At 36.7% G+C, this 26,644-nt stretch overlaps 1 protein-coding gene across 1 annotated transcript in view; it reads right to left on the reverse strand.

Annotated features, from left to right (window-relative positions):
• LOC134644406 (potassium voltage-gated channel subfamily H member 7-like) overlaps nucleotides 1-26,644 on the reverse strand; it is a 42,241-nt gene that overhangs the window by 11,209 nt on the left and 4,388 nt on the right. Inside the window, exons 3-10 of the mRNA XM_063497442.1 lie at nucleotides 19,671-19,826; nucleotides 13,394-13,834; nucleotides 12,158-12,369; nucleotides 8,533-8,958; nucleotides 3,534-3,933; nucleotides 3,084-3,283; nucleotides 2,913-2,915; nucleotides 1,295-1,547 (exon numbers count right to left, since the gene is read on the reverse strand). Coding sequence (XP_063353512.1) covers nucleotides 1,295-1,547; nucleotides 2,913-2,915; nucleotides 3,084-3,283; nucleotides 3,534-3,933; nucleotides 8,533-8,958; nucleotides 12,158-12,369; nucleotides 13,394-13,834; nucleotides 19,671-19,826 — 2,091 coding nt within the window. The remainder of the gene's footprint in view (nucleotides 1-1,294; nucleotides 1,548-2,912; nucleotides 2,916-3,083; nucleotides 3,284-3,533; nucleotides 3,934-8,532; nucleotides 8,959-12,157; nucleotides 12,370-13,393; nucleotides 13,835-19,670; nucleotides 19,827-26,644) is intronic.

The following is a 26,644-nucleotide window of genomic DNA, read 5'->3' on the forward strand; positions in this document are numbered from 1 at the left end:
CCCCCGCACACAAACACAGAGCTCTCCCCACAAGGATTGATTAGGATAAGAGATTAATTCCTCACCTGTGGAACAATGCTAATAGCCTTGTTGGAGTCATGATCATTACAAGAGAAAAATACTTTAACACCATGGGCTGACCATTGCCATGTTAGAGGTTGGTATAGTTGCCCATGTGAGAATAAACTATGGTGATGGAGCATTATAATTATGCTTGAGTGGCTTTTCCACGATATTCACTAATAACACGTTTTGTGTGATGCAGCAACCTTTGCTAAGCTGAAACCTCATTCTTTCAGGTGCAGCTTTAGTGAGAATTAATCTCATGAATAATGAATAAAATCTAATCCAGGCCCGGTCTGGAGTGCATGAATGAAGTTTACCCATGAAGAAAAAGTAAATAGAAATTTTACAGTAATGGTATTTTAACATTGATGCATCAAGCTCAGTATCAATACATAAAGAATGAAAAATATAGCTTCAAATTTAGAGCTGCTAGTTGTTTTAGCCAAATCTGCTTTTTACTGACATTATTTTAATACTCTCTATTTTGCAGCTTTAACTCATTTCCCAGTGCTGTCAAAAAAGTGGCACCATTTTCACTGCGTTCTTTGAAACTGCCAGACAACCTTCCATGAGGCCACTTAATAGAAATGCCAGAGTGTCAAACCTGTCACACAAACACCCCAGAACTCTCACAGAAAACGAAATGTGAAAACCCACATGAAGGCACATTTTATTTTGAATTTTCTAATGCTAAATACGCCTAGGCCCAGAACATCTGTGCATATTGAATTCACATGTGGGTACTAGAATGTTTCTTGTACAGTATGTGCTTCTTCTCTGACTATATAAACAAAAGGTCAATCTTAAAGATCTTTTTACAAAATCAACAATAAGCTCAAAACAGTATGAGACTAAATTAGACCTGCCTAAAGTTTTAGTTAGCTTGGTGCTGACATTTAACACACAGTCAGCTGAGAGATCTAAATACACCAGGGAGGTGACATTGACTATTACAGTTCATCACATTTCCAGGTGGAGGCAGAGGATTTTATGTGTAGCAGAGACTGACATTACATGCACAAAACTCCTGATAGACATTGGCAAAATGTCAAACAGCACAAAAGAGTTTACTCTGGGTATAAAAAATTTCCATACAGGACTTAAATTTAAAAGCTCTTAATCAAATGAGCACCTTCCACCCAACCTTATTGTAATTGAGACAAAATATCAAATAAACACTAGATGTTGGAACACATCAGTAAAATGATCAACAAGGGGTTGTATTTACCCAGGATAGCTACCACAATGTCATCTTTCAAGATCTCAATAGAACCACGCGACAGAAAATAGAGAGCAGTGAGCACATCACCGCCGTGGACCAGAGTGTCTCCGGGAGGCACATGAGCGGAATTGAAGCGCATGGCCAAGGCCCTCAAGCATCCTTTGGTGGCTCCTTGAAAAGCTTTGCAGTTGTCCAGAAGATTCCTATTGAGGTGAAGGCAGATATCTGCCTGTAGGCACTCGGGAAACCCTTTCAACACCTAAGATGCAGAGAAAAAACAGTAAATAAAGTGCTCAAAACATTTGTTTGATATCCTTACAGAGATGTGTTTCAAAGATAATTGTGACCACATCATCAGATCAGTTTGTCAAGCTTTGTTCTCTCAGACACATAAGAACACTAGTTAGAAAAAAAGCACTTTCAAAAGAACTTTGTACAGAGGTGGCCTCTAAACTTGTGAGTTTTTAAAGAAAACAAAGCAGCCATGCACTTGAGGTGGGCTGACAAATAGTAGTATTTTGCAAAGGATGGCACTAAAAGGATACTCTCCCCTGTTGATTTTAAGAATTAAATTAATAGCATAAACACAGGCATGCGAGGAAACGTGAAGTACATGCAGGCTTGAATGGATGCTGCCATTACAGAGAAAGGAGAGCATAAGACATATGAAGATATTATGCATATTTTTCAAAAGAAATAGGCTGTCATGACATTGAAATGATTAATCTGAATAAACTACACAATAAGCTGAACCGGTAACAAAGCAGATCAGAATCAAAAGTGTACTATGTATTTGCATCTTATACCTGTTAATCTAGTGTAGTTATGCACTGAATTCATACTCTGATATATAGAATGTACTGACTGAGTCCGTCAAACACTACTTTTTACATAACTTACTAAAGCTGAGATACAACAGAAGCTGTGTTTAAAAAAAAATATTGTTGGTTCCTGCTTTATAGCTCTTAATTACTGAACAAGAATAATGTAAAGCAAACTTTAGAAACTAGAATAGTAGGGATGTGGTAAGTATTCAGAAAATTACCAGGAGCTAATTCATGGGAATGTAATGGTTCACAAAAAATGTAACATTTGCCCTTTTTTTCTTAAATAAAGGATTTATTTTACCATCATTTTCAAAAATGTACCTGGGAATAGACGTCTACTGTTAAACTTGTACTGTTATCTCAAATGTGAAAAAAAATCTTTGTATGTCTCTAAGTTTAACTTCTTCATTTATTATATTACTTCCTTCCCCATCATCACAGTATCTGTTGGATTTCCTCACACATGTCCAATTAGCCAGTCGGTCACTTTGGTATATACAGCACCAGTTGTCTACCTCCCATTTATCAGAATGTTTTTGTATTATGCTGTTAATCTTCCAAGGCATTCCCTTCTCGCCTGTCCCCAGTTAGATTTATTTGCTACAATGCCTGACCTTCAGTGTCTGACCTTAACTTTGATTAGAGGCTATCATGTTGAACTTCAGTCTACCTCCTGTGTCCTGCATCTGGGTCTTCTAACCCACAGACTGTAGACAGCATAATGAGGTTCTTATTTTAAACAGTGATCAGACAGAGACCCATTTTGCCATAAAAATTTAAAGAAATTAAATATGTACCTCCTGCTCTTACCAATGAAGAGATGTTAATCCAATTGAAAAGCAGACAAGGGAGAGAAAAAAAGCTCTTTTAGTAACATGTATTTATATTGTCATCAGTGGAATCACTTGTTTTGTTGGATATCCATATCCATTACAGGGACAGGTGGATGAGTGACTTCAGTTATTTACCGTATTCATATCAATGCCATTAGTGTAGGTCCATGAGTGCTGGAAGTACTCTTCCAGCCTTTGCCTCAGAGGGTTGGGAATTTGATGAAAACGGATGAATTCCTTGACCCGTAACATTTGAGCATGATAGCGGGCCGTACCCGAGTAGAGCCTCTGGATGATGGCAGAAACATTTCCAAAAATACTGGCATACATCAGGGCTGAAATAAAAAAAGCAATGAGTGAAGAGAAGGTACTGTTTTTACTACAGTCAGCATATTTACTGCTGTTACCCATGAAGACACAGGTAATTTGATAGAATGTCAACACATTCTGCTTAAAACATGTACAATGTATTGTGAAGGACCTGGAAAAAAGATAGATTTTTGCTCAAAATCCATTCAGTGATAACAAAAATAATAAAATAATGGTAAATTGAAATACAACCTGAAAAGCATATAAAATACTCACAGCCAATCAGCATGACACATATGGAAAAGACCTTCTCTGAGTTGGTGTTGGGGGAAACATTTCCAAAGCCCACACTGGTCAGACTGCTGAATGTGAAGTAAAGTGCTGTGACATACTTGTCCTTGATAGAGGGACCAGAGTTAGGATCACTGTAGTTGTATCGCTTCCCAATTGACACGCCCAGATTGTCTAGCCAGCCAATCCTGTGTTCCAAGTAAGGCTTCTCCACATTGCCAATGGCATACCATATACAGGCTAACCAGTGGGCGATAAGGGCAAAGATGCACATGAGCAGCATTAGGACTGCAGCTCCGTATTCAGAGTAGCGATCCAGCTTCCTGGCTACACGCACCAATCGCAGAAGCCTTGCTGTCTTCAGCAGGCCAATGAGAGTGGTAGTCTAAAACAAATATACAGTAAGGAAGATTATTAGTAATAGCAACAGTAGTTTGGATGCCAGATCAATGGTTTTAGATATTGATTCATCATGCTAAAAGATCTGACATGTTATCTACTACTTATCTACTAAACTTGTCTGCACGTATTTCCTTTATATTATCAACAAGTCTAAAGCTGTGGCCAGTTTCACAGTCACTTCACAAACTAATGAGCGTCCTTAAAAGAAAAACTGGATAAGACACCCCAGAGCTCTTTGGTCAAAGGCAAATTAAGTGAGAAGTAAGGACACCAGCAGCCCACAGATAAATCTTCATTTGTTCAATCCTGAACACAGAGGCACACTCATTTAATGGGTCCCTGGGAGCTGTGTAGCTGCTATGTGTCAATAAGAAATGTGTTAACAACTCTAACTGCAATTCCTATTAAAAGGACCATTTGTTTACCTGACAATTACAGAAGAAAAAGTCCAACAAGAAACAATGACACTTAGTTCATAATCACTTCTTTATATCGTTTACCATTAGTTATCTAAAGGTAAATGAACAAAATTCCACATCATTCTTTTATAAATATTTCAGAATTTCTCTATCTTTTATTAAAATGTTGACAGTCATTGCAGCACAGGTTTACCATTGGTGTAATTTTGGAGGAAATGGGACCGCCACAGTAGTTTCTAACTGAGGGTTTAAACTTAAAAAGCGGGTCGATATCTCCCCATCACTGATTTATAATATTAACAAAAATTAACTTTAAATATTTTCTCACAAAGCAGATGAAAAAGGTAATATCTTGCATTTCTGCAAACTTCAAATACAGCAGCTTCAGTTTCAATCTGGACACAAACACATTGCATGTGAATGTTATAGTAACCACTCATGGCAGTTTTGAGGCATTTTTGGTAGATTAAGAACACTGAATGAGGGTAAGCTACAATATCTAATTATTGTATATATACAATAACTTATTGTACGCGATACGCTATACACTATAGCCATATTGTATGTGGCCATAGTGTAAAATGAATGGCATTTATTTTTTTACATGCCAAATACTTTATGAGGAACAATGGCATGCACATTTTTAGAGTTTCTTAGCCCCAGATGCACGTATTTCCTGTTAGCCAGACATGGGCAGTAACAAAGTACACATACTTTGTTACATACTTAAGTAGAATTTTTATGTATCTGTAATACATACCTTTTAACAAAAATATATCTACTTTCTACTCCTTACATGCCATTACTTTAGGCTTAAACCATTTGAGGGGAGTTATTTCTTGTCACAGCATGCCTTCAAACACCAAACTAATTTGAATCTAAATGGAGGGAACAATAACATACAAAACAGAACCTTATTGGTGTATCCCCCACCTGTGCTTATCATACACAAAGAGTTGAAAGAGCCAAAAAACACATAATTTATGCATCATTAATATCACTACACCTAGGTGTTAAAGTCAGCCAGAAGCATTTAGGTGCAGATATCTGTAAGTTGAAGTTACTGTTCTTCAGGATCTATTGCTACACAGCAAGCACAAAGCTAATCACTTCTTTCTTTTTATGTTTTACATGGCAGCTAATTTCAAAAGCCACATATCTAGCAGTTAAACAAATATATCATACACGATGTTTTGCTGAAATTATGATTTTCATTAGTTTTTTAAAGGTTGCTTCATTTACTAGTTGTTTTAAATCAGGCAACACTGGCTACTTAAAATAGTGCATTTTAAAACAATGCAGTATGTTGGACCAATGCAAAGCGGCTATAGTGTTCATGGTTAACATCAAGTGTAGCAGACAAATTTAAGGTGATGATGCTGATCAGATTCTCACACTGAATTCTGTCTTTACACTAGATTTATGCTGTCTGGGGGTGGGAAATCAGTCAGAGATAGAGCATGTAACCCCAGCTTAAATCTTGTCAAATTGAGTTGGCTAAATCCACAAAGAGCAGCAGCACAGGTCAGTTCATCACAGCCTGTTCACAAAATCTACTGAAGCTCACAGCAACAATTATTGTGAGTTATTTGTGATTCTTTTCCCCACACTGCTCCACTATAAGTGATCTTGGGTTCCCATACCAGTTGAATTCCACTTTAACCCTTGATTATCCTCATTTTCCTGTGTGGAGGCAAACTGCAATGAAGGCAACAACTGAAAAAGAACTGAAATAAACCCTTCATTCCCTTGTATTGGTATTATTTTATCATAATTTTAATATGACATGAGCTTCAGTTAGCTTTGCGTATAGCAGCTGGTAGAGGAGCTGCTACTTTTTAAATTTAATATGTCTTTACTTTGGAGCCTCCACTTTTTTGCTGTTACTTGAGCAACAAAGTTGAATCGGTACTTTGTGTACTTCTATGTAATGAATATGTCTACTTTTACCACTTCTGCTGTCAGCTTTTTTATGATTGTTATTCTTGGCATGTACCAAAATGGTTTCTTGTGAAACACTTATGGGGCATTGGCTATGGGTTAACTAAATTTGTGTCTCTGTGGCCTGTAGTTGTTGAATTCCCATCATCCTTTTCTAACCAACACTAGGACAGAACCATTAGTTTGCCTTAAATTATTGTAGCAATTGGTGATTCTCATTCCCTTCCGTATGTCTACACTCTCTTGTTCAATCTCTCCAGTTAAGTCAAGAATTTCTTGGCTGTGCTTTAATTAAAAGTCTGAATGTCAGTCAGTAGGCAAGGTGTTTAAAGTCAAAAATAGTATCACAGGGCCAGTTTTACACTCATAAATCTGAACAGAGATATATACAGAAAAGCCAACATACAAAAAGGGCAGCAAGAGAAAATCAGAGCATCACAGGTCCAGAAAGAAGGAAAAGAAAGTTCAGGGAGAAATTTGAACCTCATATTCAAGTATGATGTAAGGCTGAATGTAATTTTAATGTAAATATATAGGCAGTTCCACAAAGATTTTTTTGAAGCTTAAAGCACTTTGATTTTTCAAAATGATAGCCTGTGCTAATGGCTTGTCACACTGACTCAAAATTTATTGTCGAAAACATTGCAAATCTATGCTACAGTTTACTTTTTTTTATGTTTTATTTACTTACTTAAAACTCACTTTCCATTTACAAAGTCCCTTTTCCCCCTAAGTATGTTAGATCTTCATTAAATCTAAAGTCCTAAACTGATTTAAAATGTGAGGGTTATGTTTGCATATAATTGCAGTGTGATGGTAAATGAACATTAGTCTCCTTCTCAACTGCTAACAGCGCAGGCCTGTTTTACTGATAGACGTGATTCATCCAAAAAGAAAAAAACAGACAACTGAAACGTAATCAGAGTGAACTGAATGAAATCACAGCATTAACTGTACCTTCACAGGTAGCTAGGTTTTATGGTTACAGAGGGCTACACAGCCTCATCACTCTGTCATTCTGCTAATCTCTAATAGAAACAACATTTACAGGTTCAAGTCAGGACAAAGGAACCAAATTCACAATGAAACTGCTGGACACTGGACAGTAGTTTATATAATAAACGTTCTCAAAACATTCAGTTTTTCATATTGCCCAGTTTTGCATGATAACGTTCCCAATATGTTCAATACTATGGTAAAACTAAGTTGTTTTTAAAGCAAACAGACACTGAAATCTATTTCACATATATTTCCTACTCTAATCAAAAGGTTTACTTAAGCGATTGTAGGTTAAAACCGTCTTATTAAGCTGCTAAATTGAATGAGCCTTGTGAAAAACCATCTGCCACTGTCTCGGTTGGTTTTGTTTTCTGAATGAGAATGCTGCTGAGCGGGATTTTTCATGTTCAATCTGACATAAACATCAAGATGGAAAGCTATAAATAGAAGTCATGCAAGCACATGTCCTCACTGTATAACTCCATCTATCTATTTATAGAACAGGAGACAATTGGTTTTTCATTTTTGGCAAAAGTGGAAGTTAAGTAAACATAGTCACATACTCGTAGTGAGGATGTGCTTTAGTTTCAAATCACGGTCTCGTTTTGCCAGCTCTGTTTTGTTTGTCACTGTCTGGTGAGTGAAACAGATGTCCATGTTCTTTTTGATTTGTTGTCATTTACTGAACTGACTCAGCAGCAGCCGCAATGATGGAAAAGATTATTATGGTTTACTGTATAATCAGGAGCTTTCCGGGTGTAATGGAGTGTCTACAAAGCACGATAAAGCCCTGAAGTGGATCCAGAGCCTTAGGGGACATATCCTACCAACAAACAAGCCAACAGTCCTGGCAGCCAGCCTACCAATGGCCATCTCACATCTGCATGTAAGCTGTGCACACAGCCCTGTTGGCCTGCTCCTCACATAAATGCATCATTGATTGCCATTTGGTAAGCCATTAATCCGTGTAAATGGATTCTAGAATGAGGACCATTCAAAAAAAGGGGAAAAAAGAAGAAAGAAAGAACGAAAGGAAAAAAACATGCAATTTAAAGTAATCTCTATGGAGCCAAAATATTCAGGCTTTAAGTAGTGGAACAGGGGCAAGTACAACAGTCCAAGCATCCCTGGGGTGATGTGCAGTAAAGCTCCCTGGGAGAAAAAAGCAACTAGCTGAAAAAAAAAACTAAATACATGCACAAAATTAACAAAAGATTACATACCTCATCTGATCCTGAGCCAAATATTAGAAGATCAAAGGGAATTGCTGCCACCATGTCTATAAGGAACCATCCTTTAAAGTAATGGATTGCTATCTTGGCTGGGTGGCTGACCACTTCCTCATTTTGGTTTACATAAGTTGTCCTGAAGTTTATGAGGATGTCAATGATGAACATGATGTCCACAATTAAATCCACTACATTGAGAGGGTTGCAGGAGTATCCGCATTCTCGTCTCTTCTGCTCCTCTTGGTCATTGAGAAGAAAAGCAGCTGAGTACGGAGTGAGGATCGCCGTGTAGATGACCAGCAGCAGGATCAGCCAGTCCCAGACGGCTTTGAATGGGCTGTAGTGAAGGATCGTGAATTTGTCAATGCGAGGTGTTTGGAGTTTGTACTCTGGCAGCACATCTGCTCCGAGGGACAGGACCTGCAGGAATGGTGAGAGAGGGTCAGAAGAGCTACAAAAATCACTTGATTACATCGCTGCCTAATTTTATTTTGGGTCAACCTCTTAGAATAATTGATAATATTACAAGCTATAAGTTTTAAGCTTATGGTGCTTTTTTGGTATAAAACAATATATTTTTAATCTATAATTTGATTAAAGACAGTTTCCCATTTCATATATCAAATCCATGGGGTCATTTAATCAGCTCACAGACTTTAAGGAATGAATTGATAACAACTGTGACACCCAATGTGTCCTCTACAGTCAAACCGAGTTAGTCAAAGATAGCCATTATGACAAGTGGATTGCCTCTGACCTGGCACTATAAATAAATGTTACTACCACTTACTTGTTCTCCATTTGCAGGAGGTACATTGAATTACTCTTGGAAAGAGCACCTTATAGACTGAAGAAAAGTAAAGTCTGCATACATTTTAACTGACAGATATGAATTTACTATGCAATGTGGTACCCAAATATTTGTTTTAATTTCCCTAGATGAATGAGCTCTGGTTAGAGGGTAAATTATTCAGTGTGGTCAGGAAAGCAAAGCCGTCCTCTGTTTCTGGCTTCACAATGTGCGACAGACTAGCAGAAAGGGCTCTCTTATGGCAGAAAATGGTGTACGATTGAGGATGAGGGCAATGGGTCTTTCTATTCTTTTCAGCACATTCCCTTATCTTCAGCACATGAATTATAGATTTCCCCATGCTAGCAGTCAGGAAGCAGATGCAGCGTTCACATCTCTGCAGTGTCTTCAAACTCCAAACTAAAATCAGCAGGGAGGGAGAACATTTAATCATGATGATGGTTCTTTTTCATTTATACATGAGAAAGCTGTGGTGAAAGAAGTTTAAATATAAGGTTTCTGAGTTTCTCTTTTGCTTGGTTACTGGGCCCAAAAGCATTTTATAGTGTCCTACACAGAGTTCTTAATTTACTGAAATATCCCAAAACAAAACACATTTTGTTATTTATCAGAATAACTGCAACATTATCCCTAAAGTATACTTTGTTTGGTAGTGTGCACCTGCATGTGAACAAAAATGTCTAATCAGCCAATCACACAGCAGCAGCTCAATACATTCAAGCATGTAGACAAGGTCAAGATGCCATGCTGTATTCCAAACAAAGCATGAGAATTGGGAAGAAATGGGTTTTAAGTGATTCTGAATGTGGCATGGTTGTTGGAGGCATACAGACTATTTCAGAATCTGCTTATCTACTGGGATTTTCCCACACAACCATCTCTAGGGTTTACAGAGAATGGCTAGTAAAAGAGAATATATCCAATCCAGCAGTTGATGTGCAAAGGCCGAGATGAAAGGCCAGACTGATAGGCTGACAGAAAGACAGTAAATCAAATAACCATGTGTTTTTTACCAAGGTATGTAGAAGAAGCACTTGGTATAAACAACAAAAACCATGGATCCACACTGCCTTGTATCACCATTTCAGGCTGGTGGTAATGGTCGCGTACCAGTTTGGGGGATATGTTCTCTTCAGCCTGCTAGAGTATTGTTGCTGACCCTGTCCATACCTTTATGACTACAGTGTACATATCTTTCAGTGGCTGCTTCTATCCATAAAATACACCATGCCACAACGCTCAGATCCTTTCAAACTGGTTTATTGAACATGACTCAAATGGCTTCCACAGTCACCAGATTGCAATCCAAAAGAGCACCTTTGTGATGCTATCAAGTCAGGATGGACCAAAATCTATTCTTAAGGCAAAATGGGCGGGGGCATACTAGTAAGGTGTTCATAAAAAAGTGGCCAGCAAGTAAACATTTTATGTTTTTCCCCTCACTTAATTTTATGAAACATTGTTTTTTTATTACTTTAAAAATAAAACCGCAATGAATATTGACATGTCTAGCTAGCCCTAGTCTAGCTAGCACAAGTGTTAAGAACATCCACTTGTGACTTGTAAACATAATGAATTAATATGTTCTATAGGGAGTCAGTGAAATGTTCTTCTTGTTGTTCTGAAACAGAAACAGATGTTTTTTCTCTGATATTGCCACTAAGTTTGCTTCAAGATGAAAGTACTTTAGGATCACTCTGGACATGTACTGGTATCCTGGGTGGTTTAGGGCTCAGGTGAATATTCAACTTGAATAGTGATATTATAGCAAGAAGGAATGAGTCAAAAGACCTATCAGAATAAATACACTTGTACTCTTGCCCTCTTGCAACTGTGTCCATGGCTCCCATAGGTGAGATGCACACATATGCAGATGTAAGACTTGAAACAAAACACAGAATCGCAAAACTGGAACTTATCACCAGAATAACTGTAAACTAAAACAAAACATACATTTTTGTCTTAGACTTAGGGATTGAGACTCCTCTACCTCCCTTCAGTTGTATTTTGACAGCAAGTTATTTGTCAAAATAGGCAGTACTAATGTTTTATTTTTCAACTTATTGTACTAGATATTCAATAAAATCATCGAATCATTCCAAATCAATACATAGAGTAAACCTACAAAATTAGCAGCATGTTTGTTTGCATGAAGAAAGTGTAGCTGGGCTGGAAAATAATTCCCAGCCTGAATAACTGTTTCAACTCCTGGCACTACTCCTCTATTTATGTGGATGGGCAGTAGCCATATGTTATCTCTGCAGCATGATAGACTGCCAGCTGTTTGTTAGCGTCTCCAAAAGTAAGGCTTGTATTGTTTTCATCTTTTGAGTCTATCTGTCATCATGGAAAAAATGGGGAAGAGAAAACTACTGCAAAAATGATTTTGACCACTTTGGTATACACTTCTCTGGTTCACTGCCTCTCTATGTAAAAGTTTTGCTATCTCAGTGGAGTTGAGAAAAATTTAGATGGTGTTTACTTATTGGCATTGCGGCTGGTGCGATCTGATTGCAACATGATTTCTTCTTTAATATAATGAGCTGTCAGTGAATCATATCTTATCATCTTCATGGAGGCATCCAATTTCAGAACTACTTTTGAAATGATTAGTGCACTGGCAAGCTTCCCATCCATCCCTCTCAGTAACGTTCTTTGAAATAGAGAACCAAGGATATGTGGGGAAAGATGGATGGATGGATTTCTAAGAGTTGGACCCAGGTCAGAGAAATGGTAGCTGAGAGAATTTTGCATGTCAAACAATAACAGATGCTTCAATGTAAAATAAATTGGAATTTTCAGACTCACCTGTGTTACCTTTTCTGTTACATTGTGAGTTCTTTCTTTAACCTTTGGTGCTATGATGGGTTTCTCACTTGTTGGTGGAGAGTGGGTCTTCTTCTCTGTCCCCTCTGAGAAGTTGAGTGCAATCAGGGGGATCTTGTTGATAGTGCTATATTTGTTGATGTTTGAATCAGAGGTAGAGCCAAGAAGGCTGGACTTCACGTGGTTGAAAGGGCCTAGTGTTCAAGAGCAAATGGCAGCCACATTAGTAAACTTGGCAAGATGTAGAGGTTAACACAGTATTTGGTGGGATTTTTTTTGTTGTTGAATAAATATTAAGAAATCACCTGCTTCACCCTGATTAAACAAGCAGATTTTTAATCTCCTGTCCATTTTTAGGTATTATGGCAATATAACCATAATACGCTGAGCTTTGTATACTGTAAATCTATTTCTAGCCAGAGAGAATACCAGCCTCACTTACTGTACATGTATATCACCATTGACTAATGTAATCTTACATCAACTGATAGTGGAGGAACTACTGGGAATTTTGAGTATTTTTTCACCCAAGAAAAAATGTGCTACAACACATCTAACATGCTTTTAGAGCTGCGGTTGGCTGTGAATTAAAGCCTACTAGGAATCGGGGGGAAACTGATTTATTCATACACAAGCCTTTAAATTACACATGCCTAAAAAGCAATGTTTTCACCTTCTGTTTTTCTCATAGCTATACATGTGTCAACACACATGTCAACTCTGGGCTGGACAAAGCATATCTCTTTCTAAAATTATTTTCCAGGACATCAGAGAAGTACTGAGTAAAGACTAAGTGTGTCTGGCACCAAAAACAATGTTGGTTTATGGCTTTTCATTTTTTTTAAAGAATTTTGCCTCACAATTTATGCCTGATAGCCCACATAGATTTTAACAACAGCTAGTTTGCACAGCTATGTAGGTGCCACATAATATGAACACGGATTGAGACAAATTATTTAAAAGCAATGCTATTATATACGATTTTACAGATGTTAAGATTACATTGTGACAAAATGATGACATCTGTCTCAATCATTAGTTTACAATCATTTCAGTGCAGTAAGCCCATATAACCTATTGATATATTGGTCAGACTTTACTTATCATAATAGAGTTAAAACATGAGCAGCCAATCTTTAGGTGTTGGCTGGGCCAATATATTAATACGGCATAACACAGACAGAAGCTACAAGTTATAGAGCGTAGTGTACCACATACCTTCATTTGTATGGCGATCCCTGAATAAGTTTTTTGAATTGGAACTATAGCCTTCAATTTCATGAACGGATGAGGCCCTTCTCATGCTGCTGATGCTGCCTCTGGGGAAGGTATTTGACAGGGAGGTAGAGGACTGGTGTGGCTCCGAATGGTACAGTTTCTCCCAGGGGAGTTTAGGGGATGAATGGTCAAGTGGTTCAGGACCGATGCTAGCCTGGGAGGAGTGGTGGCTTGAGCCTATGAGGGCATGTGTGTCATTGGCCTCAATGGGACTGCAAATGCTCTTGGTGGGTGATGGGAAACTCTCCAGGGCCACTGAGTCCTCATCCTCTTTGGGCAAGTCCACCATCACAGCATCTGGGTCCTCTTGCGGAAGAGATTGCTTGTTGGTATTCATCAGGCTCAAAGCAGCCTGGCGGAAACGGAAGAATCTACTCCTCCCTAAAAATAGAAAGGACATTGAGAGAAGACCTCAATGTACAGCACAGTAATATGTATATCTATAAATATATTTAATAGCCCCAAGAGCATGTCTGATATTGTTTTCCATTGTGAGTTTTCTATTGTGTATGTGTCATCATTGACTGATTGCTGTAGTGCTGGTGAAATTTTTTGTGTTCCTTATGTGTTCTAGTCCTTTATGTGTAATGAACCTTTATTTTGGTTGGCTGGTTTATATATGAACCTTCCAGAATATAATAAAACAGGTAGCTTTTTGTTCCAAATATCTGTCTTTGTCTCCTGCATTCGTCTCCTAAGTCCCCAGTACTGCAGCTGTCTGTTGTTGTTATTTGGTGCATCCTGCATATCTTTGAAGGATTACAGTTGAATACATCTATCCATTGTGCCTAAGGACAATGGCATTTTACTCTAATGGTTTCAGTTGAATTGGGTATAGTGAAACAAAGTAACATTATCCATAGTTTATTCTGTTTTGTTGTATTATTAATATTCACATAACATGCATTCTATGAAAACTGTCTTCTTGAATGGTTTTTGATATCTTGGTATCTTTCCACTCTAGTCTGTACATACAAATGACAAATTATCTTTATAACATTTATAAATGTCTGTAAAAACAAACAAACAAGACAAAAAAAAAGTAAATTTACTATTCTCTGAATTTGATTTTTACTTGAGTCTTTCCTTTGGTGCATAAATGCTAGTATGAAAGAAAGATGAATGAATGAACAAAAAACTTAATTCAAGGTTTGAAAAGAGAAAGAGTAAAAATAACAATTCTTTGTTTAATCACAGAGTGAATCTCATTACAACAAAATTCAGTAACAGTGAAATTGGGGGGCTGTTTCATAAGCACAAAAATCAAGGACAGCTACACACATCAGTCTTGAAGACATGCCTGTACTCATTCAGTAGGCTTCATCAGTTCTATTGATTTAGGCAGTTTCCAAACCTTTTAAACTGACTGTACTGACTTTACTCACTTTGATGACATTAGTAAGGTCACAGTATTAATAAAGTTATCATAGAGGTCTAGTATAGTGTGCTGTTAAGGAGTGTTATATAGGCTGAAAATGTTTACCACAATGATGTTGCAAATTACAGACAACATATGATGCAGTTCACCTTCCTCAATTTTTATTTTTATGGATGCTCCATGTTCCCAGTCTCCAACTGGACTGCAGAACGTTGTTGTGCTAATGTTTGCTTTGGTTATTAGGTTGGAAAGATCCTACTCACTTCCTTTGACACGCTATCCTTTTATAGACTATCTGTGATGTTACATTAAATTTCTACTCCTCTGGCCCATGTGCTGTGCTGGATATATTTTTTACTATCATGCTGCTATATTGACAAAAGCTTTTTAAAGCTTTTATGAAAAATGATTAAAGGACTGGGTCTATAAAGAAATGTCTTATCACTTATCAGCCAGGCACTATCCACTGCCTTTAAGTGGAAATAATGAAAAAATGATATGCAAGATCAATCAAAGACATACCCATATGGCATATTTACATGCCTTATTGTTGGATAAATGCATAAAAAGATGATTTTGTAGGCTGGACTTTTTTACATGTCTTGAAATGCTGTATAGTTATTTATCTGACATTAAACTTTTCATTTAGTCCCTAAATACAGTAAACCTGACTTCATAAACAATCATAAATATAATATTAGTACTGTAAAGATCACAATTTGGAGATATCAAAAAGGATATCTACAAATTGTGTAAGTCTAGCATATCATATCATATCAAGTGTATTCAGTATTCATTAATTAGTTGTTGTGAAATCAAAATGATACAATTCTTTTATAGGTTTTTATTAGTGTATAAATGCTTCAAACCTGACATCATAATAAGATAAGACACTTTAGGGGCTTAATGTGTACCTGTGTGCAAAGTTTGATTGCTTACCTTCTGAATATGTAGGAGGAATTCTCGGACAGACAGTGTATTATATTATTGTGTATCATAGTAAGAGGATTTTTTAAAATAATATTTTAGCATATTTATGACACTATGATAGTGTGGCTTACAAGGACATGCCTATGTGTATAGTTGAGCTGTATTCATTTGGCAGCATGCACAACATTTCAAGAGATGTTTTTTAGTTGGTTCTCTTCTTTAAATTTGCACCTTCTCTCATTTGCTGCGTTCCTCTCACTGAATCTGCCATACCTGCTCCAGATAACCATGTCAAGGTTTGATGGCCATAAAAAAGAACACATTTTTTTCAGAAAATTACAGCTACCAATTTAAAACTGTTTTCAAAAGAAAAAATAACAAAAATGTAATCTACTAAAGCAAGTGGTATTAATTTGAAGTAATTGAAAATATAGCCTATAAGATTTAAAAGGTAATTACCAAAATGATGATTTATTAAGACACCTTAAATCTATCTATGTGGATTAAAGGTCTTTTACAATTAGAATTACCTTGCCTTGCCTTTCTAGTATTATGCCTTGGATGCAAGTGTAAACGTGCAAAAGGCTACATCAAAGACTAATGTCCTCAAATAAAAGTCCAGTGTCCTTTAGACATAGAGTATGAGATTGACATTTGGATTAAAGCAACATTGGCAGTCATATTAGCAAAGTACTGGACTGTTGTTGGTTGAAAAAAATCTGGCTGAGCCTGGATTTATGTTTGATTTTCCAGGACTCTACGCTATGTTCGAGAGCTGTGGACAATATTCCAGAGAATAACACTGCAGTTACAAGAGGCCAACATCAGACTCATTCCCAAAGTGCAGATATGAGCAAGCATGAACATTTAGAATTGAGTTAAAAGTTCATAGATTCAGAGTTTCAGAAAAAAGCTCATAAAGTCTCTATTATCAGAAGTCGTAAACATTACTGTATTCGTAGAGTACTATAATAACCGATTTTTTGTTAAGTCGCTGACTGAAAACACAATTTCCATTTTATGCAGCAAGAGTCTGGTTTGCATAACCCAGTGTAAGTGTACCATCTCTGGCTTTAGGCCTTAACAGTTGAATTTAGTGGAGGATACCTTTTAGATAGCAGCTTGAGGCGAGAGGGATTACTCTCTGCCAAGCTCCGTACTGTACTAGTTGACACCTGCTGGCCTATAACCAGCTGTCAGCACCAGATGATAATTAACACCCCTGTATAACGAAAATCACCTTTCAGAGACTGTTATATTAAATCACAGGAACAGGCATGGTGGAAATTTTCTCCTAGGCTCTTTCTATTTTGAAATCAGTGACGTTATTTCTCAGCCAATGGTATGTGTCTGCCACTGCGCTTTAAATGCCCGATAACCTAAAACTAATTTCATCAGTAAGCGTGCCAGGGCCATTTCTTTTTTTCTATCTTCTATACTTATGACGTAAATCTTATTAAATACATATTCATTTAGAGAAATAAGACTTTTAGCAATATCTGCACATAATACATTCCAATAGCCAGCAGATTCAGTTCAAAATGATTAGCATCAGTTTTTAAAACTCATTAACTAGAATAAAATTACACTTTAATGCACTGCCATTACTTAAGAGCTGCTCAAAGAAAAAAATAAATAATACTACGGTCATATATAAAGTGAAAGTGTGCATGAAGTCAAGAGTCATTGTCTCTGACTCTCCTAATCTTATGTCACATCATATGTTTATCTGTCTAATTTACCCACGGGTTTCCTCTGCTGAAGCACAGTCACAAGCAATCAAGTCTGACTAACAATGCTGGCAACAAACAAAAGAGACATACACACGTGTACATGCACACTTAAATACACACAGCACAGCACAAGATGAATGTCAGTGCTCTGGAGGAATACATCCTGAGCGAATAGCCTAACTCTGGTCAAGAGAAAAGACGCTGAGTGTTTCCAAACAGAGAAGAGCAGGAAGGTTTCACTGACATTAACACCTCTAGAAATACACCAAAAAAAAAAGGAGAGGTGTGCTATATGCTGCTCTCCCCCAGGGTGTAAAATAGATATATTTAAACATTTTTAACAAGATTACGTTATGTAAGTCGACCATTTCCTCCTTGCATGCAGATGGTATATTTAATTGCTGTTCGTGTAAACTATTTTACACTGGCAAACTAAATAATGCACCATTTTTAGAACAATAAAAGCCAGCAATATGTTTAGAAGTTACACAGTGCATGAAAAGGAACACAGTACTAAATTAGAGCCTACCAAATGTGGAGGGATATTTTAGTTTTAGCCATCTGCTCTGGTATTGACATACTTTAAAGAAGCGAGGAAGGTTTTGTTTTGTGAATGGTGTTATTACATGATAAATGCAATGCATAAATGAATAGTCATGCATATTTATGAAAAAAAAAAATCAAGTCTTCTTTTGTTAACTGAGTTTGGGTTCTGATTTTTTAAAAGATATTCTAATGGTTGAAGCTTGTTTTGTTTGCTTGCTGAATTTCTAGATTCTTCTTTTAGTTCACTTATAATTCTTGTCAATTATGAGTTTAATTTCTTCATTCTCCACCTGCCTCCCATCTCCTCTCAGCATTTAGCCTGTGTATATTCAGACTTCTCTTTCCTTTGTCCTTTGTCAAACCATCTGTTTTCTCCCCCTAATGTAGTTCTTTGTCTTGCTTCAGTGTTTTCCTGGATTACTCCCCATGCCAAGTTTTTGGATTTTTGTTTTGAGTTATCCTTCTGGAATTTATTGATCGAACTTTGCTGTCAGCCAAATAAAAAAAGGGTCCCTTATTATTTGCCTCTCCACATCGCCGACTGATAGACAGAAAAAAATTAAGATTGAATTTCTAGTGTTACAAAAAATCATGACAGCAAAGACATAAAAAGAAATAGAACTTAGACACACTGATCTGCTTGCTGCTGTTATATTTATTAAACTCTTTTTCTCTTTTGACCTTGTAGTATATGAGCACAATCCCTGCATTGCCACATACACACGAAGTATCTCAATCGTCATCACATGCAGTGAGAGGACTAATGAGATTAATCTGACTGATTAACACCTTGCATGTATGTCTGTCAGTAGTCAACCAACAGCATTAGCAGGATCACCTGTGTGACAATACTAACCTCAAGTGACATCTAAATGAATTCAAAACTCCTCAAGTTCAAAATACAAAACAGACTGTAAATGAAAACCTTTCAAAACATCAAAATATTGTATCATTCATATATCATATATGCCATATAGGAATCAGAATGTATTAAAATACCCAACGGGTAACATAAGTCAATGAATGGAATAAATGTAATAACAAGTAGTATCTAGTAATTTTCATTTTCATAGGAAATGTTTACTTAGTACAATGTAAAAAATTTCTATTTGTGATTTGTGTATACTCTTAATGGACTATGGCTGATAATATGATGTTTTGATGAAGCACACAGTTTGTATTAAGAGCCTAGTGTTGTTTTACTCTGAACTTCAACAGTTTGAACTTACCTGGATGTCACTTCAAACACTCAACATTACTGACACACATACACAAGGTGTTCATTTTTCAGATTAATCATACAGTTCTCTGATTGGATGTTGGAATGACTAAGGAATTTCCCACGTGTGCATGCTTGTTTAGTCCATATGTTGCTCGTATACCTGATGAAGGTCAGATGGACTGAAATAAATATACCAGAAGAAAGTGAGAAAACATGCAGGAGTTCTTGAATTTTTTTTTTTTATGTTTATCCTGCAATGCACCAGTTCAAGTATGCAGAAGTTTTGTCACAGTTGTTTGTATGGCAGCAAAGTTAAACAGCTCCACAGTATTTGTTAGATACTGGTATCATTAGGGAGGTACGTCATGCTATATCACTAATTATTACTGTAGTATTTAACATACTTACTTTGATCAGACTTTGTAGGGGATGTGGGGCTTATCTTCTCTGTGGAGTTGTCACTTCCCTCATCCACAACATACTCAAAATTTAAGATAAACATCATCACCACGCCCTCTTCATTCTTCACTGGGATTATATGAGTGTTACACTGAAAGTCAGACCCTGAAAGAGAAACAAAGAATCAGTGTCAGAGAGATGAACATACAACGTGCCAGTTAAAAGTCCTTGTGAGAGAGGTTTACCAGCATGTAGTATCACAATCAGATGGGCCAGTGTAAAGGCTATTATTTATTTCCATTTAAAAGAACTGTAAAAATGACTTATGACACCTCTGGAAAAACAGAGAAGACGTTAATATTAAAGGTCAATGGCTGTATGCCAGAATAGATAAAATAGATGAGATAAAATAAAAACATCCAGAGGTTAGATTGGTTCATGTCTGTATGTTGTTGTTCTTATGCATATATTACTATTTACTTATTTACTTTACTTATTTACTTATTATTATTGCATATTTTAATGAGAAATATATTACATAAAATAACTAAGTTTCAATACGATGGCTGAGACAGCACGATTTAGTGTAACAGATCAAACAAGCAAGACAGATTACAGCCAATTTAAGAAACTGCAGTGTGCACATAGAAATAATCACTAAAAATATCTGTTGTGTGAGGCAGCGGAGCAGAAACCCAGCGAGATCACAATTTCTCAACCGCACTGGTTAAAGCTGCGTTAGCAAAATCTACTCTTGCCTGTGGGCATAAGTGCTCACCAATAAAACTCTCTACCCACTGGACTTGAAGCAATAACACAACAGCTACTTACAGTTGGGGGACATATAGTATCAGTGGCCTTTTCTGGTATGAGGAAAACCTTTTGTGAAAATGTTTGCTCTGAAACTACTCCAGTTATTATTACATTATAAAAATAGTAAAAAAAAAAAAGCCCCATTTGAACCCTTTTCCAAAAAAATAAAAAATTAATACGTGTAGATATATTTATCATTTTGAACTGAGCAATAAAATCAAATTGTTTCATAGTAAAATTGCACCTTTGTCTCTCTGTGTGGATCTGTCCGTCATTTTGTCTGTCTGGTTGTGTTGTGCTCATACTCACAGAGGACACATATTACCAGTGTTCGCTGCAATTTCCTCAGGGCTCACAGACACCCTGCCAGCAGCATTCATTAGCAGTAGACTTGCTGTCTGACTAAATATAACAAGCTTGGTCTGTCTCTACATGCCACAGTTCTCTTGGACAGATTTCAGCATCAGAAATCCCAGAAGAGATGATAATGTAATCTAAATGAAATGGAAAACATTGAAAATGCACCAGTTGGTGTTAGAGAATAGTGGAATTCAGTGTTTCACAGGTACTGAGTGAATTAATGGAGTAAACAGAACAAAACAGAGTTACATATGTGATGTGTTATTAAGAGCAGAAGGTGTGCTGTGTGCAATCTCATCTCGTGTAAAGGCTTCCTGATCATGTTACGTTATAAAGTCGAAAGTGGCGCTTAGAGAGCAGGGCAACCTCGAGTCCTTGCCCAATTTAAATCCCCTGTTCATAAAAAGCACTTTTCCTGCATTTCCCAGAAATCCTTCACCTAATTCTGCGTTGTCCTTTCTGTAAAAGGGAGCACTTTGGTATTGACTTTGATCTCTTTGATTTAACACTGTTCATTTTTTTCAGAGAGGGAAAGTAAGTGGATGAGAGTTATTCAGAACTGATTGTCTGATAAACAGAATAAGTGTAAAAATTGTGAGCTTACAGGATACAAAAACAGCACAACAAAGTTCACCAGTAAGAAGAAAGGTGGGAAAACTGTAATCACAGTTCTGATGTGTGTTATGGACATAAAAAAAACAGTTTTTGTTAAGACTCACTTTTAATTATACATGGATCAAGTATGTAGACCAGTTTGTCAAGTAAAAAGATCCACCCTGGTACAGAGCAGGTGAGTATAAGATAAAGAATATGTAAGGTAGAGTGTAGACTGTTAGTTGTAGTTATTTCAAGATATATCCTAGACAAAGAACAAGGGACAAAGACTTAAGTGGTTTATTAGCATGGACGAATGAAAAAATATGGCCAAGACTTCCTCATTTCTCTTCCTTACTTGAGCAGATGTGGATACCATCCTTGCTCTATTGCTCAGCTGTGAATAGACTTCTTTAAATTTTACTTTAAATTTTCATTTAATTTGACAGCTCTAGTAGAGATTAACAGGAAAGAAGACCGAGGAAAGAGAGAAGAGGAATGAAATGGTCAGTTTTCACCCATGTGCTATGTGCCTGAACTATTTAGCCATCAGGTCACCCAGTTAACTTAATCTCTGTCTGTCTGTGTGATTATGTGTTTTTTTGTCTGCAAACTCTTCCTAGATAATCAAATAAACAAAATTGGCATAAAGGATACATCCAAGGATTTTTATCTATATCAAACATTATGGCATCGTCATATTGCCTAGCAACCACTCACCGACAGCCCAAAATGACCCATTTTAAGCATTTGTGCGCTGACAATACCTTCTTTCATTATTTTACAACAATAATATCTAATTATATCCACAAAAGCTGAATTATACATGTCGAGCAACCACCTCGTAATGGGTTAAGGGAAGATGCTGCCAGTAACTATGTGAAATTGATATACAGTGCTGCAATGAAAACTTCCTTGCGATTACTTTGGTCACTATAGCAGATTGGCACAGTTAGCGATAGTTTGCATGGAAGACTACCCCCTTGGTAAGTACTTGGCCAATGTTTGCAGAAAAAGCATCAAGACAACTACAATTGCTAATTGTTAATCTGCTAATGTACAAAGCAATTACAATGAATGTTTTTGGTGTAGCCGCCTACTTTATTTCACCTAGCAACAGATAATACCCTCTACCAACCACTTGCAAACACTGAATACACCCGAGCTTCCCAGGGGTTTGCCCATTGGTGTCTAGGCCTGTGTGTCTGAGGCTGAAAATTACCAATTTTTGGCATATGAACACTAACTACCTTTCTTTCTTTCTTTTAAAAATTTCTTATTGTGATAAGCATATCAGTTTGCCAACAGCATGAACAAGGAAAACTACTAGCATGTACTTGTATAAATAAATAAATAAATAAACAAATACCATATGGCTTGCATGGTTAAAAACATATTGTGTTCATTCTGTTAGGCAAATTTACATTTACATTATAGCTAATTAACAGAAGAGTGATGTAACTGCATAACTAGCAAAAAAAATATTAAATGCTAAATGAAATGCTGTAAAATCTAGCCTGAATAATAGGAATAACTAAATATTTATATTAGTAGTAGTTACTACTAATAGCTGATAATGGAAATAGTGGTGTAGTCCATTTTTCAGAGAAGGCTCCGTGATCAGCCAGGATGAAACTGTAAATTCAGCAAAAAATATTTCTGGGCTGGGCTTTACCTGACCAGATGGGAAACAATAGTCATGTTTAAAGGCTAAGCCATGGGGGTCCCTTCTCATCTGATCTCCTGCTGAATGTCACCTTTACAAAAAGGGATGAAAGCAAAGCTTCTTCTAACTCTTGAGTTGAATCAGCACGGACAGTGTGTTACTAAGTTTAATCTCATAATACGCTCTTATTCATATTTTCATTCTAATTGTTTTGGAACCAAACAAAGGACACGGTGCTTCTTCCTGTTAAACAACAAGCGTATTCAGTCAGAAGAACAGGGAGTTCTTGTTTCTCTGACCAAAAAAACCCCGATGGCAGTGTGCCATGTGATCAGTTGAGTTATTTGTTACCAGAAGAAACAAAAGTGTTATTCACAGTTTAAGTAGTCTACTGAAGGTATTTTAGTAAACATTATTGCAGGGGCACAAATCTGAATTAACTGTAATTAAAATTAGTTATAATTTATTCGTAACTAACTGTTACTGTTAAATCATAAATCGATTTAGCAGTTTATTAGTTTATCACCAAATTAATATTCTAGAATATCCTACATGTAAATTAAGTGGTGACTTAGACAATAGCGGACCTCAATCAAATCTTATTATCTGACGGAGCGTGCTTGTTATTTAAATGTTACAGTAAATGCAAGCCATAAAATATGTAAATAAAAATGAAATTCAGATGAAAAGATCCCATTATATGTGACACCACCCCCTGCTGGGTAACAAATTGCCTTGGCAGACATCACTTCACAGCTGAAGTATGATTAGAATAAAACTGCCAGACAATTTTTATGAAGCTATGGTATTTTTCAAACTCATCAAGAAAGGTTTTCAGATTTTTAATTTAACCTGTTTACAAGCATTTATGTTTGGATAACAGAGTTAGGAGAGAGTGAAAGGACATAACAGAAAAAAAACAGTATTAATATATAACAGTAGAGTAAGAAGCTCAGTGACATTAAAAACAAGGTGTACTGAGTATCAAAGCTGTGCGAGCCCCATCAAGTCTTACCGATGTATATGTTTTTATACTTTTCTATTGTCGTGTCTTGGATTAGCATTTTTGCCTTTAGATCCAGTCAGGCGACACTTAAAAATGAGATTATTTCAAGCAGCTGCAACTTTTATCAATCAAATGAAGAATGCATATAGTACACAAAGTATACATTGCATAAACAAATGCTACAAGTCAGAAACAAAACTGAGGTTTAACACAAAATGAAATTCGTGAAGCCCCTGAACTGAACATGTCTGCAAATAGTTCAGAGCAAACACTTTTGCTTTAATAAATAAATAATAAAGTGACTGCCTTGTAAAAGCTATAGCCCTTCTGAAAAAAAAAATCAATTCTTTCAAGCGGATTCTGTTAAACTCTATTAGGAGAATCAATAAAATATCATCTTTTTGTCTGTTTACTGATGTTTTATGCAATTAAGGCCTGAGCTTTTACAGGTCCACTCAAGGACAGCCAGAGACTTTTCAAACCCATTGCAGAGTTAATGTGTTTTTATGTTTTGTTCACTGTGGTCCTGAATCTGAATCCTCACCTCATTCTCGCTCCCAATTTCAACTCCAAGGCCTTTTTTGTTCCAGCCGCTCTGAATTTTGGTTGTGTTCACTCTTCTCTCAACCCAGGCTCCATGTCCCTGACCCTGCACCTCTAAAGAATACTGCCACCACCATGCTTTGCTGGGGGAATAGTATTAGCCAGATGAGAGAAATCCCTAGTTTTCACCAGACAAAGTGCTTGCAGTTCTGGCTAAATAATTCAATTTTTAGACTTATCAGCTCAGAGAGTCTTATTCCATCCATAGTTCTTTAAAAGCAATTTTTTGCAAAAGCCAAGAAGCCTCTCATAGATTTTACTTCTGTCTATCTCTATGTCCTGATTTATGGACTGCTGCCAAAAGGGTTGTGCTGCAGGTTTTGTTCTCTCTGCAGAGAGCTTCTGAAGCTTTCTTCAAAATACTGGTGGTACATTCTCTTACCAAAGACCAACTTGCTTGATTACTCAATTTGCCCAAATGACCAGCACTATGAAAGGCCCTTTCAGTTTCACATTTAATTCATTTCACAATTATTTTGTGCCTCGGAACACTCAAAGCTTTAGAAATTATGAAGGATGCAAACAAGTAAGGGTGTGCACTCTTAATGACCCATGGTAACCATGGCAACTGGTTAGCCCTGGGACAAGGAAAGCCAATATGTGTGTGTGTGTTGTGTGTGTTTGTGCGGCCAAGAGTAGATGCACCCTCATGCTCAGCAGACCTCCTGAATAAAGTCGTGGTTAAGCCCTGCCCTGATGTATGCCTCACCAAATGTTATCATGGCAGTGTGCAGAGTGTCTCATGACTTATTTTTTTCCACTAGGTATGTGTAAATGATAATTAAAGTGAATTGAATGCATATGACTGTAAGTTGTCCTGCAGCAAAGGGTCTAAACACACTGATAAAAACATCCACTTTGACATTACCGAGTCCAGACAGCTGGGAAAGAATGCCAATTTGAGTCAGTTAATGAAACTAGTGTATGCAGCCATCCACAGTATATCTACTGATATCAGTATTACATGACTAGAATGCCACTGTAACTCTAAAATACATTACACATTTAGCTCAATATCGAAAGAATAAACAAGAAAGCTCCACATGTTTAAGCGTGCCATCTGCGTCCCTGGAAATTGTTAATGTCTGTAGAACTTGGAGTACTCTAGGTGTTAAAAATTGCGAATGTGTCATGCTGCTCAAAAACTGTGGAAATACTTGAATAATTTTAACTTTTTTGGTTAATTTTTATATTACACAATGTACGTCAGTAAAGACATTTAGTGTTGATGGAATAATAACGGTGTTTTATTACTTCTATATATATTTAGTCCATTTTCATGCAATTGTTTTAAGTCACAGTCCTTTTAAGCGTTTAATGCCTTTGGACTTTTATAATCTTCACCTCAGCACAACACATTATCCAAAAATGGGCATAGCATCTCAACATATTTAACATCTTTGCCAAGCAAACTTTTTTTTTACTGAATGCGCATTCATTTGAGATCTTTATATAAACTGTTTTCCCTGTGAGCCAAGAGACGCTATTTACACCTGCTTGAAAGACTGGACACTGTATTAAGACTAGCTCCCTATACATGATGGAAATTTCATTACTGTAGATTCTGTTTCCATCATCAATTATTAAAACATTGCTGCTTAATCAAGTGATCCTTTCAACACAATTGGAATGATGAGCAACAAAGAAAAAAAAGCTGTGGTGCAACTTTAAGATGTCTTAAAGATGCATAATTGCACATAGCTGTGTTCATATTTGTACACAGTAGTGTTTCTTAAGGCTTCAGATTCTCCTATGTAAGCTGATCTGCTTTGGGAAGAAGCATGAGTAACATTGTTGAATGCAGATTTTTCTGTTTGTATCCTTCCAACCATGTACTACACAACTGTACTGTAGCTTTTAAACACAGCCCCACAACTACTAGTGAGTCTTGTATAATGAAATCTGACATGTTCCTCTTTTAGGGCTATTCTGCTTAAGCCA

Source organism: Pelmatolapia mariae, linkage group LG16_19 (genome assembly GCF_036321145.2).
Source record: "Pelmatolapia mariae isolate MD_Pm_ZW linkage group LG16_19, Pm_UMD_F_2, whole genome shotgun sequence".
NCBI classification, from domain to species: domain Eukaryota; kingdom Metazoa; phylum Chordata; class Actinopteri; order Cichliformes; family Cichlidae; genus Pelmatolapia; species Pelmatolapia mariae.